This window comes from Lepidochelys kempii, chromosome 5 (genome assembly GCF_965140265.1).
Source record: "Lepidochelys kempii isolate rLepKem1 chromosome 5, rLepKem1.hap2, whole genome shotgun sequence".
Classification (NCBI taxonomy): Eukaryota; Metazoa; Chordata; order Testudines; family Cheloniidae; genus Lepidochelys; species Lepidochelys kempii.
Genome location: NC_133260.1, coordinates 79030722 through 79047610, shown reverse-complemented (window position 1 = coordinate 79047610; position 16889 = coordinate 79030722). Strand labels below are relative to the sequence as shown.

Below are 16889 nucleotides of genomic sequence, written 5' to 3'. Positions count from 1 at the left end.
GCCATTGGGCCTATTTACCGTGAATATTTAATTACCAAAACCATGTTATCCCATAATACCATCTCCTCCATAAACTTATCAAGTTTAATCTTAAAGCCAGATAGATCTTTTGCCTCCACTGCTTCCCTTGGAAGGCTATTCCAAAACTTCACTCCTCTGATGGTTAGAAACCTTCGTCTAATTTCAAGTCTAAACTTCCCAATGACCAATTTATACCCATTTGTTCTTGTGTCCACATTGGTACTGAGCTTAAATGATTCCTCTCCCTCTCCGGTATTTATCCCTCTGATATATTTACAGAGAGCAATCATATCTCCCCTCAACCTTCTTTTAGTTAGGCCAAACAAGCCAAGCTCCTTGAGTCTCCTTTCATAAGGCAAGTTATCCATTCCTCGGATCATCCTAGTAGCCCTTCTCTGTACCTGTTCCAGTTTGAATTCGTCCTTCTTAAACATGGGAGACCAGAACTGCATACAGTATTCCAGGTGAGGTCTCACCAGTGCCTTGTATAACGGTACTAAAACCTCCTTGTCTCTACTGGAAATATCTCACTTGATGCATCCCAAGACCACATTGGCTTTTTTCACAGCCATATCACATTGGTGGCTCATAGTCATCCTATGATCAACCAACTCCAAGGTCCTTCTCCTCCTCCGTTACTTCTAATTGATGCGCCCCCAGTTTATAACTAAAATTCTTGTTATTAATCCCTAAATGCATGACCTTACACTTCTCACTATTAAATTTCATCCTATTATTATTACTCCAGTTTACAAGGTCATCCAGATCCTCCTGTAGGATAGCCCTGTCCTCCTCTAAATTGGCAATACCTCCCAACTTTGTATCATCCGCAAACTTTATTAGCGCACCCCCACTTTTTGTGCCGAGGTTACTAATAAAAAGATTAAATAAGATAGGTCCCAAAACCGATCCTTGAGGAACTCCACTGGTAACCTCCCTCCAGCCTGACAGTACACCTTTCAGTACGACCCGTTGTAGACTCCCCTTTAACCAATTCCTTATCAACCTTTCAATTTTCCTATTGATCCCCATCTTTTCCAATTTAAACTAATAATTCCCCATGTGGCACGGTATCAAACGCCTTACTGAAATCTAGGTACATTAGATCCACTGCTTTTCCTTTGTCTAAAAAATCTATTACTTTCTCAAAGAAGGAGATCAGGTTGGTTTGGCACGAACTACCTTTTGTAAAACCATGTTGTATTTTGTCCCATTTACCATTGACTTCAATGTCCTTAACTACCTTCTCCTTCAAATTTTTTCCAAGTGCATACTACAGATGTCAAACAGGCCTATAATTACCCGGATCACTTTTTTTCCCCCCTTTCTTAAAAACAGGAACTATGTTAGCAATTCTCCAATCATACGGTACAACCCCTGAGTTTACAGATTCATTAAAAATTCTTGCTAATGGGCTTGCAATTTCTTGTGCCAATTCCTTTAATATTCTTGGATGAAGATTATCTGGGCCCCCCGATTTAGTCCCATTAAGCTATTTGAATTTCATTTCTACCTCAGATATGTTAATATCTACCTCCATAACCTCATTCCCGTTTGTCATGCTACCATTATCCCCAAGATCCTCTTTAGCCTCATTGAAGACTGAGGCAAAGTATTTGTTTAGATATTGGGCATGCCTAGATTATCCTCGATCTCCACTCCATCCTCAGTGTTTAGCAGTCCCACTTCTTTCTTTGTTTTCTTCTTATTTATATGGCTATAGAACCTTTTACTATTTGTTTTAATTCCCTTGGCAAGATCCAACTCTACTTGACTTTTAGCCTGTCTCACTTTGTCCCTACATGTTCTGACCTCAATAAGGTAGCTTTCCTTGCTGATCCCTCCCATCTTCCACTCCCTGTATGCTTTCTGCTTTTCCTTAATCACCTCTGTGAGATGCTTGCTAATCCAGCTTGGTCTACAACTCCTGCCTATGAATTTTTTCCCCTTTCTTGGGATTCAGGCTTCCGATAGCTTCTGCAGCTTTGGCTTAAAGTAATCCCAGGCCTCCTCTACCGTTAGATCCATAAGTTCTTCAGTCCAATCCACTCTCCTAACTAATTTCCTTAATTTTTGAAGGTCAGCCCTTTTGAAATCAAAAACCCTAGCTGCAGATTTATTTTTGTTAATCCTTCCGTTCAGTTTGAACTGAATTAACTCTTGATTGCTTGAATCAAGATTATCCCCTACAACCATTTCTTCTATGAGGTCCTCACTACTCACCAAAACCAAATCTAAAATGGCATCCCCTCTAGTCCAGTTCAGCAACTACTTGATGAAGGAATCCATCAGCTATCGTGTCTAGGAAAAGCCGAGCCCTATTATTATTGCTAGCACTCATCCTCTAGTCTATATCTGGGAAGTTAGTCTCCCATGATCACGCAGTTTCCATTAGTATTTACTTTATTAAAAACATTAAAAAGGGCTCTATCCATATCCAGATTAGATCCCGGCAGTGTGTAGCACACCCCAAGCACTATCCCAGGGGAGCCTCTAGTAGTTTTCTTCCCCAATGTAATTTTTGCCGAGATGGACTCTGTCTTATCCATTCCATCGCTTATTTCTTTACGTTCTACCTCATCATTGATATACAATGCTGCTCCACCACCTTTACTTTTATTTTGGTCTTTCCTAAACAGCACATACCCTTCAATACCCGTAGTGCAGTCATGACTACCATTCCACCATGTTTCTGTTATCCCTCTAATATCTGGTTTCACTTCCTGCACCAGTAGCTCTAGTTCCTCCATTTTGTTACCTAGGCTCCTCGCGTTGGTGTACAAACATCTTAATTTTTGCTGTTTGGCCTCACTCACATTCTGTACCCTATTAGGCACGGTCATTCTACAGCCAGTATAACCTATTAGACTGGTATCCACACTGCCCGTCCTCCTTATATACATTCTCCTACCCACGGCTGTATCCTTTCTTACTTCGTTTTCTTCCCTCTCAATGCTAAAATCTGGCGTGGAGATTACCTGGACATCTCCCAACCATCTCCCCCAAATTCCTAGTTTGAAGCTCTCTTAATCAGTTGTGCCAGCCTCCATCCTAGAAGTCTATATCCTTCCCTACTCAGATGAGGTCCATCCTGAGAGAAATGTCCTCTGTCCATGAATGCCTCCCAGTGGCCATACATCCCAAAGCCCTCCTTATAGCACCACTGCCTAAGCCATCTGTTGATAGGCATAATTTTGTCACACCTTTGTTGCTCTTCTCTAGGAAGAGGCAGAATCCCACTAAAGATCACCTGAACCTTGATTTCCTTAAGCATCTTCCCCAGCCTAGCATAGTCTCCCTTAATACTTTCCAGCGAGAATCTAGCCGTATCATTTGTTCCCACATGAAGGATAATTTGGGGATTCTTTCCCACTCCCTTTAGGATCCTTTTCAACCTCAGGTCTACATCCTGTATCTTAGCCCCTGGAAGACAGCATACCCTTCTATGCTCTGGATCAGCTCTGGTTACAGGCCTGTCTATTCTTCTCAGTAAAGAGGCCCTGATCACATAGACCTGCCTTTTCCTGGTGACGGTGCTATTCTCCGGTCTATCCCCTGTTCCCTCTGGCTGCAAGTTCTTTCCTTTCCTATTCTCCCTTGTAATCCTCTTCAACCCATCCTGTATCCTCCTGGGGCTCATATTTGGTGTAGTCTCCATTTACTCTTCCGCTTTTCCTATAGGACTAGCTGCTCTTCTCTTCTTCCTTGCCCTTCCACCTTCAGTGACTACCTGCTGAGCCCCTTCTTCATTTTTCAACTCTGCAAACCTATTCCTGAGCTCTATTTCTCCTTCGCTAGCCCATCTTTTCCTCTGCCTGGTTCTTTTAGTCACATGCTTCCACTGACCACTTTCCTCACCCAGTCTCCCCTCAGAATTCCCCAGGATTATGTTCAGATCTTAAACAGAGGCTTTGTGTACATAGAACCAGCTATACCAACATAATCCCCCAAGTAAACACACATTCAGATTTAAAGAGTGGCTTTTTTCAGTTTTAAATTTAAACCCTTCCCAAGTAACAAACTAACTTGGGGGAAAAAAAAAAAGAGAGACAGAAGAAGAGCATGTCTATCTTTGGGCTTACCAGTGAAACAATCTGTTTAATTCACACCTTAGGTTATAGAAAAAATTCTGCATAGATAAGGCCGGTGTTTACAGAAAAGTAAAGCTACATGAAATGTTTACCCAGTTTTTTCCCCATACAAGAACTCCAGCAATTTATACAGGGATGTGGGGGGATCCTAAATGGGAAGGAAGGTAATGATATATTTCTGAACAGAAAAAGAGATTGCTCATGAGAACCTATTAAGACGTGGTCCACACTATGAAAAATTCGTGAATCCCTAAGGTCAGGAGACTGTGGGTGTAAAAGCACTTTCTGCTACTGTCAACCACAGGCAGCTTGCAGGAGAGTGCAAATACCTGATGTTTCAGAAGGTTAAAATAAGTAATTCATTTAACCAGTTGTGCAATAATGTATGTAACATTTAAAAACACTAAAGTTTGCAAGTAACAGCCGTGTTAGTCTGTATTCGCAAAAAGAAAAGGAGTACTTGTGGCACCTTAGAGACTAACCAATTTATTTGAGCATGCATCTGATGAAGTGATGTAGCTCACTTCATCAGATGCATGCTCAAATAAATTGGTTAGTCTCTAAGGTGCCACAAGTACTCCTTTTCTTTTTTCTCCTTACAATGTGTATGAAAATCGAGGTGGGCCATTTCCAGCACAAATCCAGGTTCTCTCACACACACACACACACACACCCCACACACATAAACTTACTCTCCTGCTGGCAATAGCTCATCCAAACTGACCACTCTCCTTACAATGTGTATGATAATCAAGGTGGGCCATTTCCAGCGGGGGGGGGGGGGCGGGGGTGAGAAAACCTGAATTTGTGCTGGAAATGGCCCAACTTGATTATCATACACATTGTAAGGAGAGTGATCACTTTAGATAAACTATTACCAGCAGGAGAGTGGGGTGGGAGGAGGTATTGTTTCATGGTCTCTGTGTATGTAATGTCTTCTGCAGTTTCCACAGTATGCATCCAATGAAGTGAGCTGTAGCTCACGAAAGCTTATGCTCAGATAAATTGGTTAGTCTCTAAGGTGCCACAAGTACGCCTTTTCTTTTTACTAAAGTTTGCAAATTTTTTCTTTGCTTACATAAAGAGCATAATAAAACATCCTTGTGAAAATTAAAGCATAAAACCACAAACAGTTAAAAACTCATTTCATGCCAAGAGCACCATCCCCTCCTGAATATCAGTGTGTGATGAGGTGGACTAGGCCCTGACTCCCTCTGCTGAAGGCCTCACAGCCCTGCCATACCCCACCCCAGAAAAGGGCAGTGAAGAGAGTCCTCCAAGTTGCCTAGAGTGGTGGCGTGGGCTGCAGCCAGAGAGGGGCAGCAAGGAGCAGCTAATCCGGGTTTAGCAAGACCATATAAAAGGAGCTGAAGTGCAGAGCAGAGTTCAGTTCTTTGCCGGAGGAATGTGGGTGGTGTGCCTGACTGGCTGAGGGAGCTACAGGACCTAGGACAGAGCAGTACTAGCAGAGATTGGGGGGTGGGGAGTAGAGGCCGAGAAGGAGCTCTGGGCTGGCCGCTGGGACTCAACAAGGACCAGACCCTGAGGTAAGAGTGAAGAACGTGCTGGGGCCACGGGGAAGTGGCCCAGGGAATTGTAGCAGCGACTCAGCTTAGTTGAAGGGACATGGTGGATGGTTGCTATCTTTAGTGTCTCTGTAGGACAGGCCCAGGGCCCCCCCGACCAAGTGGCCTGGACTTTGATGCATCCCTGGAAGAGGAAATGAACCATAGTGGTCCAGCTGGACAGCTTGGGCCTGAGCAACCCCAAGAGGGCGAAGACATTGCCTCCAACGAGGGAGCCTTGGGGCACCACTCTATACCAGAGCGAGGACAATTCGAGAGATCCCAGAAGGGGCTGAGAGACCATCGAACCAGGGTACTGTGATAGGCCCTGCTGGACTGATTGAGGAGTGAGCGCAGAGATAGGGCTGCAAATAAAGCAACATTACAGAGGGTGCTGAGATAGGCCTCCCTGTGGGACTTATACCCTGGAAGGGGTTTGATTTTTATCTCACATACAGACTGTGAGAGACTCTGCCCAAAGGGAAGAGTTGCTGAAGATTCCACTACAAGCCAGAGAGAAAGTGCAGGCACGTGCACTCGGACAAGAGGGCACTTGCGAGAGGCGAGTGCCACCCTGTTACACAGTATCTATACCCAACAACAGTGAGAGTTAGAGTTTTGGCCTTAACTTTGAATTTCCTGCCTTTTGTTAGTTTATTATACGTTAACACACTACTTCCTTTTCATTGCTTCAAGTGATCAAGTAATTATAATTCTGTCTTGCACATTGTAATAACATACACTAGGGCTTTACCAGAAGTAGGACTCTTTCAGAACTTCTAAAACAAGGTATTTGAAAATGGTTCTTAAAGCTTTCTACACAGCTTTAAGTGAAGTTGTTGTAAGACTCAGAGGAATTAGCAAATCAATATGGCAAAACTAAATTGCCAAATCACAATCACTTCAGAGGTTGAATGAAATTAATATAGAAATACCTTAAACTCATTATTTTATAAATAATTCATAAAGTGGCAATGTTTATGGATGTGGCAATTTACTCAAAAAATCCATAAATGAACCAAATAGTATCAGATTTATATTTTTCTTAATCTGGAGTACCATATAATTAGTGCTCCAAAATCACCAATCATGCAGAAGACACTATAAAGGTTTATTGTGATTACACTACCTCAGCAATTATTACATTTTGAACACAGAAATAACTCAGCCCATATTCACCTTGTACTGGACTTAAGAGTTTCAGGCATATTTTAAAAGGAAAATTCATTTTAAAACTAAGGCTACACAATTCTGCTCTTTGGGAAAAAAGTTAGTTTGGGATGTTTTTTTACACCAGTTCCTACCTGTGGAATGAACTTTGTATTTGGCAACCCTGATTTAACCATGAAGTAGTTTGGTAGAAGTTCCTCTCATAAGCTTACTATATAATTATATTAAAAGCATTTACTTTTTAGACTTGCCATTTTTTATTTCGCTATTCCACAGCTCAGGTTTTCATATTCTAAATTTCACTTTATATAACCAGAATGTTCGATATATAAGGTACTGCAAAAAATATTCTATGGATGATTTGGAATAACTCCATGGCATTCATTAGTGGAGCCAAGAGACAGTTATGCAAGTTTTTCCAAAAAAAAGTGTTCATAAAAGTTACAGCGCTTTACACCTTCATACATTCTTTGTCGCGGTTTTTTTGTTTGCTTTGTTTTTAAAAACCTCAATCCATTCTGAAATATCTTTATTATTACAGAAACTAACATTGGTTTACCCACAGCTTAGGGCTTGTCTACGCTTACCAGGGATTGACGAGCGGCGACCAATGCATCGGCAGTTGATCTGCGATCAATAACCCACTAAATCGCTCTCCTATCAACTCCTGTAGTCCTCCAGATCAAGAAGAGTAAGGAGAGTCGACGCGACAGCATCTCCAGTCAACATCGCGTAGCGTAGACCCCGCGGTAAGTAGATCTAAGCTATGTTGATTTGAGTTACGCTGTTCATGTAACTCAAATTGCGTAGCTTAGATCGAATTTCCCCTGTAGCGTATACAAGGCCTAAGTCACATCCACAAGCACAGCAGAACTTCAATTTAAATAATGGTTGAAACTTAAGACTCTTCTTCACGGGGGTGTTAATCCACAACTTTTTGGAATTAATCCACTCTGAAAATACTTGCATATAAACAATGAAATTCATTATAGCGCACTCACTCCATATTTATCACAAATTCCAGAGTCCTGCTTCAAAATGAATTAACTTTGCTGAAAAGTGAGAGTTGGTCCCATCTATTGTTCATGTGCACGGAATGCTGCTGAGAACTACTCTGACAGACAACCAATGGCTATCCCACATCGCTTTACAGGTGACCATTACGGACTTGTCCGTTTACTTGCATGCCCTATCCTGCTCTGTCCCCTCCCCTTTTTACAACTGGCATACAGCACCATTTTATCCATTTGCTCCTGGATGCCAGTTTATTGCAATACCTGAAAGAATACTACAGAAGCCCTACAACACCCTGGATCTCATTGCCATGTGAGCAGAAGCATTTGTGCAGGAAAGTCTTGTAGCCTCCCACCGCAATTAAGACATTTTTGTGGACATTGCTGGGCAGATGTCCATGAGGGGCCACAACCGGGATGCTGAACAGTGTCAGATACACAGCAAAACAGCTCAGAAGCACCTACATTAAAATAAGGGCCAACAGGAAAAAACTCCAGTAGGGGACATATAACCTGTCCTTTCTAAGGTGCTGAATAGGATTTTACATAACTACATAACCACCCAACCCAGGCAACTAATGAAGCTTGCTCTCCCCTCGAGGAGCACCAGCAAGACACCCCAAATCCCAGGCAGCAAGCCAGAGAAGGACTGAGGCTGATCCTATGGAAGGAACCTTTGCATGTACTTTAAAACAAAACAAAAAGTATTTTAAATTATAATTTGTTAGTATGCCATACTAGCTTCCATGCTGGGTGCCCCACAGCAGCAGCTATTGTAGGTTGATGTGAGACAGAAGCCTTTCTAACTGAGGTCAAAATCTCCCTCCTGCCCTCGACCCAAACTGTCCATTTGCCACCTTCCCACCACCACCCATTCACTGTTCCAAAATGGCGGCTACTCGAGCCAGGTAATTGGTCTCCATCTCAAGCTAAAGCCCCATCTACCTAACATTTTTGGGCCCATAGCCATATACGTATTTTCTTTTCTCCTTTCCCTTCCTTCAGATGTCCTGCCCAATACCACCCCCACTCCAAACACTATTTGCCACCTCAAAATGGCAGCCAGCAGCATGGCACTGCTACAGTCTCTCCCTCACTCCATCCCACAGCAGATTCAAATAAGGAAAACATTCTTTTGTGAAAAATGCAAAAGTTTATTGAGCAGTGATTACAAGAAAAGCAGCACTCTCTTTTCATGAAACAGACGACAGTGTATGCCCAAAACTATAAAAAGTACAGCTCCCCTATAAAAGCCCAATAATATGCATTCTTACAGATTGGTAACGGTGAATGTTTCAAATAATCATTGCAGAACCCTGTCTGTTTTACTCTGTACTTTCAACATGTGTTCAGGTAAAAAAGCAAAATCTAAGGCTAAAGAATTGTTCAATTTTTGTTCAGAAACTAAGGAATAGCTGCATAGCCTTCCCCAATGGTATAGTTTGCAACTCATTTCCACTCCAGCACAACTTCTAGGGGGACCATCTTAGTGAATAACTTCACTGCGTATCTCCCTGGTCTGCCCTTTGCCTTTTTGAATATGACCATTCTCTGCATCCTAGTCACCTGCCTCAGTGCAACATCATCCAGAGTCAGGACAGCCTTCTGGTGATGTAGAGGGAATTATGCACCTTGTTTATTATGCAGATTCTCCCTGCTAATCCCTCCAACATCATATAAGCACCTCCAAGGCACAGCAAAACTGCAAAGCAAGACTGAGAACACAATTCCCAATCACAACCTCCTTTCCCTTCCCTGCACCCTTATCCTCAATCCTCCAAGGCACAACAGCAAAGCCACACAGCGTAAATTTTTTATTAAAGCTAATGTTAAAAAAATTATATAATAGGTTGAGAAAAGAGTATTTGTACATCTGGATATAGTGCTTAGATTATTCACAAATACAAAGTTTGTTTTTAAAGTCATAAGATACATATAGTGCATAATCAGCAATAACCCAAATTTAGGTGAATGAATTTAAGAATACAGTTTAGATATCTAGCATCCATACATTTGGGTACATTACTCCTGAAAAAAGTTATACAGAGAATTGGTGGTGGAAAGCAAAATATATCAATGAGTGAAGATTGTCCCTCCTGGTATTGCCGACGTCCGGTGATGTGTTCTACGTAGATGTCCCTTGGCCACCTGATAGCGTCTGATACCATGAGTTGCCGCATCAGCCGAGCGCAGCATTGACCGACTCCACATTCTCTCAGCATTCGCTCATTACCAGGGTCCTATGGGCCCAGGGCTTCAACTATCAGTGCATGAATTTGTACCTCGTAACCCCTAGTTCTCAGGGTGTCAGCATATTTCTCCAGCTTTCGAGATTGGGCGTTGTGAAAGCCGGGGTCCTGTTTTCAAAGGGCACGGTGACGTCCACCATGATGATCTTCTTCCAGTCCTCGTTGGTGATGACTATGTCTGTCGGTTCCGGGAACGGTGGAGTTCATGGTGACCTTCCCTATGGACATGGGATAGTGTCTCGTTGGCATAGCTGCACTTCCTGCATCGGTTGTCCTGATTCCTATAGTGGACAGCTCCATTCAGTGAGACGCAGGCCTGGTGGACGAACCTCCAGTCGGCAAATCAGCTGAAGCTGCCAGGGAGCAAGTGGTTGCTGGCATCCCACTTGCATGTCACCTTGAAGGCCTTGCCCTGGTCCGGCTTCTGTTTCAAGTTTTCCATGTATTGGCAGCGGATAGCATCCTTCTGGGTCCTCTCCAGCATGGTTCTAGCTCTGGGAGTGATGGTGCGCTCCATGTTCTTCACCTCTGGCACCAGGACTCCCAGCTCCCAATGCATGCATGGCTTACTATTTCAGGGGTTCCCCCAAGACTTGGAAGAATCTCAGAGAGGTAAAGCCAGAAATGCATAAAAATGTTATCATAGCCTCTCTAGAATATGAATAATACTCCTGTCTCATTTTTTAATACCCCCAAAGTTTCAGCACCCGCACTGGCCAGACCTTCAAAGACAAGGCCTTTGTCAGTGGCTGGCAAACCTGAGGGGGAAAAAACAGAAAAATTGTGAAGAAATGTTCATAAATATCATTAGAGTCTCCATCACAAAAAAAAAAATAAAATAAAATAAAATAAAGAGAAAAGAGATGGAGGCAGTAACTGAGGACAGAGAATGAATATATGACAAGGAGCTCTCCCAGGTAGTTCACTGCAAAGGACAGCATAGCAGTTGAACTGCCATAGCCAAAGTCACTATGGAAAAAAACAGGGAGATGGTAGAGGCAACTCCTGGAGAAGATAGGAAGCCAAAAGGCTCTGTTGTAGTGCATGATACTATTAGGGCAGCAGGCAATACAATACTGCAAATCAGCAGCTAGCCAAGTTATGTAGGCCATGGACAACACTGGCTACTGGGAACAACTCCTCCCCACTACACTCCCGCAGAACTGCTCCCAGAAGCCATTCCCCTCATGGACACCAGCTCAAGGCACAGAGAACAGGGCACCTGGCACCCCCTCTTTTGAGCCCTCTATCACCCCAGGTAACTTTTGAGCCTTGGCACTCCACTTCAGAAGAAGCAGAGCCAAACTGTTTACTCTGCTGTGACTTTAAGTGCCCCGCTCCTTGCATACTTCTCTGCACTGAACTGCTGCACTTTACTGTTTTGTTTCACTGCTGATTTAATGAAAAGGTCATTCGTCATTACATAATTGTTGCACAGTAAATTTTTATTAAACAACCTGACAAATGAAATTTTAAAGGCATCAACAGTTCATTTTACACAGAAAATAATTACATTTTCACTAATTCATCAAGGTTTGCAACCACATGCAGATAAACACACACGGTGCAACAGGAACTGCCACAACACAACACCCATAAAAACAATACAGTACAGCTTTGCAATTTCAGGCCTGAGGTTCAAAATAAGATCAATAGGCCTCCCTGACAATATCACCCTGGCTATTAGCATTTTGTCCTTGACACTTTGCTGGCTACTCAAATGGCTGAGCAAATCTCTGCATCTCCACCTCCCACCCATTGATAAGGTTTTCTCCCTTACACTCACAAATACTGTTCAAACAGACAACATTTGGGATTTTTTTCTGCTGCTTCTAGTCTATTCCACAAACAAAGCCATATCCCTTTCCAACAGCCAAATTAATTCTCAGCTGTCTTTCTGCAACTATTGAGGCAGTAGTTAACAGTTCCTATCTTCTAAGCAGCCAGTTCAAAATGATCTGGACAAACTAGAGAAATAGTCTCAAGTAAACAGAATGAAATTCAATAAAGACAAATGCAAAGTACTCCACTTAGGAAGAAACAATCAATTGTACAAACACAAAATGGGAAATGGCTGCCTCGAAAAGAGTACTGCAGACAGAGATGTAGGTGTTATAGTGGATCACAAGCTAAATATGAGTCAACAGTGTAACACTGTTGCAAAAGAAGCAAATATCATTCTGGGATGCATTAGCAAGAGTGTTGTAAGCAAGATTTGAGAAGTAATTCCTCCACTCTATGCCATACTAAGGCATCAGCTGGATATTGTGTCCAGTTCTGGGCACCAGATTTCAGGAAAGATGGAGACAAATTGGAGAAAGTCCAGAAGAGAACAAAAATTATTAAAGGTCTAGAAAATAATGGAAAAGGAAAGATTGAAAAAACTGTGTTTGTTTAGTCTGCAGAAGAGAAGACTGAAGGGAGACACGATACCAGTTTTCAAGTACATAAAAGGCTGTTACAAGGAGGAGTGTGAAAAATTCTTAACCTCTAAGGACAGGACAAGAAGCAATGAGCTTAAATTGCAGCAAGGGAGGTTTAGGTTGGACATTAGGAAAAACTTCCTAATGGTCAGGGCAGTTAAGCAGTGGGACAAATTGCCTAGAGAGGTTGTGGAATCTCTGTCATTGGAGGGTTTTAAGACCAGATTAGACAAACGTATCAGGAATGGTCTAGTTATTACATAGTCCTGCCTTGAGTGCAGGGGACTGAACTGGATGATCTCTTGAGGTCCCGGTCCCTTCCAGTCCTATGCTTCCATGAATGGCTTCACTAACCAGGGAAGCAGAGGGTAAGCCAGGTCTCCCAGGATAAAACTGGAGGAAAATGTCCATGCTAGTAATGTCTATAGTGTTCCCAGGGCCAAGGAGTCTTACTTCTATTAATTTAAATACACCTAAATTTCAAAAGATCCTAACACTGTGGACTCTTCCAGACCACCCTGAAGTTATGCCTATAAACTTGCAATGGCAGTCAACAAGCCCTTGGAGTACCATGGAGAAATACCTCTTTCTCTTTATGAATTCTGAGCCCTGACTCGGGGAGGAGAAGAGGAAGCAAAGAGGCACATCGGTCCCCATGAGTTGTCCCAATACAATCGGAGACTCACACGAGTACAAAAATCAATAACCTCCAGAGCATTACTAAGCTTTATAACCCAGGGGAGCAGTACCTTTTCCATGGCATCACACACTTGCCTGACAATGGCCCCAATGGGCATGACGCTTGTCCACATGTACAGGGCACCGAAAGTTGGTTCACTGCTGCTGTAGCTGCAGGGTCAGTTCAGAACATATCTCCAAAAAGGTTGGCCTCCCAGAAATTTTTTCACCAATGAAATTCTTTCATCCCAGGTCTGCAGAACAATCATTTCCCACCAATCCATGCTGGTTTTCCAAAACCAGAAGTAGTGCCGCATGTTGTGAAGCTGCTCCAGGAACTAGTCCTCTACTCAGTTGCTCGGTGTCTTTCTTGTTCTGCCACCACTGGAGATCCTCCTGCTGCTGGAGGAGCTCCTGCCACATTGTTTGCTTGACGGTGAATCAGGCAAAATTCAAAACTGAATTCATCCAGCTTTGAGTGTTAAAATACAGCCCAAGTAGGCTATGTGTATATCAGGGTTGCCAGCGTACTGGTGCCAAGCATTGTTGGGCCCAAGCTCCCCACAGCAATTCAAAAATGGTGCTACCAATCCTTAAAAAGGGCAGGGGCAGAGACAAATGAATCACAGGATTTTTAAAAAAATAATCAGAACCCGCCTGGCTTCCACTACGCATCCCACAACAGACTGAAAAAAATCCCAGAATGCACACTGCTCAACAGCAAAAGCAAAGGAGCGCCCTTACAGAGTGCCATACAATCGTTCCCGAGTGTACACAATGATGCGTGTTGACAAAGGGTACAGTGCCTTGAGTGCAAGCTATTACTACAGCTTCCGTAACATGTGTTACCTGACAGCAAAAAGCTATGAATTAAACCCCTCTGCAGACAAGCCCTTAAAATGTGGGAAAGAATGTCATGGTCATAAGCGTATCACATCTGATATGGAAGTATTCATTAGTAAATTACATCAAACATCTCACATTCTACAGATATTTCAGTAATTAAAAAGGCAGCTACCTGTTCACAGTGAGAAGCAAGAGTAGAAGTGATGACAGACAAGATAAACTGAAAAGTTGGGAGTTAATTGGAAAAATAGTCATCCAGGATCTCCACTGCTGCTCTCCTCCTGGACAGAAGCAGAATTTCTAGATTCTTTCCTCTGGGTTTTCTCTGTCGTCACATTTTTCAATCCTCTACTGCTACTGCAGCAGAGAGGAATCCACTTGGTATGATTGGTGGACAGATTTCTGAAATAGTAGTCAGTCTGGTTCACCCATGAAACCAGTGACGAGCTGAAACTAGTATAATTCAGTGGTAATACACGCAAGTAGACTTAGTTGCATATAAACAAACCATTATTTGAAAGTAAATTTCTAACCAAATTCACATCTCAAATATTGAGAAAAGTCAGTCTGAATACAAAAAAATTAACTTACCAGCTTAATTGCCACATATTCATTTGTGTACAAATTTTTTCCTTAAAGAAAGACAAAAACAAGAATGTCAGACTCTGCCAGGAGTTGCTTTTAAAAGACACAGAATTGAGACAGATCCATTTTGCCAAAAACTACATCGACATAAAACATTAATGAGGCTCCACTATGGCTATTTGCTTCAGCAACTAAACGCACTATTTGCCAAAGAGCTTATTGACAAAGTAGCACTCAGGCTTGTGACCAGCCTAAATAGCACCCTATGTTTTGCTTTCATTGCACTGAAGTAACACATGACCTTAACACATGACCAAAGAATGAACGGCAATTCACCCAACAGGTTGACAAAAGGGTGATTCCAACACACTTCCTTTGCTTGCTTTTTATTTATTGGGGGGGGGCAGGGGGGAGAAAGGGTAATATTTCAACAATTAAATTGAAATATTCCTTTAACTTAATACATAATTGATTTTAAAGTGTATTTTATCAAAAATAAATTTGCAGTGTCAATATTGGCAGACCACAAGTAAAGAAGAATCAGCTATAAAACTTACTCATTAACACAACTAACAAGATTTGCTACTGTTTACTTCGTCCCCAAAACTCCAGGCCTATCTCTGTTAAATACATGACTGAATAGATACAATCGGGGGGGGGGGGGGGATTAATGTTTTCAACAGAGTAAGAAAATATTTATTTGCTAGTGAAATACAGAAAATCAATGAAACAAGTAAGCCTGTCTGAAGAACACATCAGTGTTATGCACGCCTAGATTAAGGAAATCAAACGCTGTTATAATTTTAAACCCGATTTAAGCACTTTGATTACAATTTCAAGTTTAATATGGATTTTTTTTTCAAATAAGGAAACTAGAGGTTGCATGAGAAAGAAAAATCAGTGCAAACAAATTAAAACAATATGCACTGTTCTAACAGAAAGCTCAAGAAGTTAATTGCAAGAAAGGGTACATTTGTACCCTAACAACTCCTATTTTCAGTGATTTGTAACTCAGTGGAGGTTTAGATTTTTTTTAAAGCTAGCTTTCCTCTTGCTATTTCTTTAAAAATGTATTTAACTAAGCTGCTAAACTTTAGTGGCATAGGTTTAAAGAAGTGAATTTAATTATTTTAATACTACATTATCAAGAGAATGCATTTCACAAAGAACATGTCCTAAAGAGCATCAAAAGCTGGAAATGTTGCTGAGACACAATATAGGTCACTGACCAATGGTACAGAAAGCACTGCCGGATTCCAAGGCTATTCTGTGGCCCTCAGTGATTTTACCTTGTTAGTTAGCACCAGTTCCTAACATCTTTGTTGCTATTTGGGGAATGAAAGTTAGAAACGGAACAGACAGGAGAAAAGTAAGAACACTGAGATGGAGTGAAGAGGTGCTGAGAGAAAAAAAGTCTGAAAAACTGGTATTCAAGGGGAACAGTGGGGTGCATTTGATTACTGTTAATTTCATGGAAAAACATGCTTGAAGAAAAACTTCACAGCCATGATACTGAGACTAAAAATTTACTAGTGCAAATAATTTCAGATTTGGGGTTTGTTTTAAAAAGATGAATATCAGCCAATTGCATGAGATAAACTAACAAGGGTTGCAGTTTTGTCATGAAAAATTTTAACAGAGTTAAGGTAAAACAGGGTAAAAGCTCATTGTTAACACATAAAACAACCTGTTTGCCAATATTTTAGGCAGGTTTACTGGAGAGGAGTTTGCTATTTTAAAGATACCGTCAATTTGAAAAATCGCATTTCAAATCAGGAAAATTTTGTACTAACCATTAATACAACGAACCTGTATGGTTATTATGGCTAAAAGACCACAGAATTATTTCTCTTTTTTCAGTTTTACTTCATATACAAAATGCTGTAAAATGCACATTTTCACTGTTTTGTTGACTGTCAATACTGAATTTTTTAATTCTCCACTAAAAATGTTTTGACAACTAATATAGGGTGTTCTATCAGAAAACTGACTCAAATTAAATTAAAAAATTCAAGTCAATTGTGTCATTTTAAAATATATTGAACTTATAAAAGGCATCAGATTTGACAGCTCTGGAGAGTTAATTCCTCTCTTTAGGCACATGATGTACCATCGGTTATAGGCAGCAGCAACATAAGTTTTCCCTCATAGCATCATGGATGCACGGTTAAGTTGAAAACAATAGGAATTGCAAATTAAGTCCTATTAAGAAAAATAAGACTGTTTAGTTTGTTGCAACTTGAACACA

At 41.5% G+C, this 16889-nt stretch overlaps 1 protein-coding gene across 12 annotated transcripts in view; it reads right to left on the bottom strand.

Moving 5' to 3' along the window:
• The window catches only part of CSNK1G3 (casein kinase 1 gamma 3), a 163566-nt gene that overhangs the window by 109216 nt on the left and 37461 nt on the right, over positions 1-16889 (bottom strand). For 8 of the 12 annotated variants that reach the window (XM_073344818.1, XM_073344822.1, XM_073344825.1 and 5 more), the window contains exon 4: positions 14648-14688. The exons of 2 other annotated variants lie outside the window; for them this stretch is intronic. In XM_073344818.1, the coding sequence (XP_073200919.1) occupies positions 14648-14688 (41 nt within the window). Of the gene's footprint in view, positions 1-14228; positions 14403-14647; positions 14689-16889 lie in introns of those variants that run through there. 2 more of the 12 variants (XM_073344832.1, XM_073344828.1) reach the window with 2 other exon arrangements.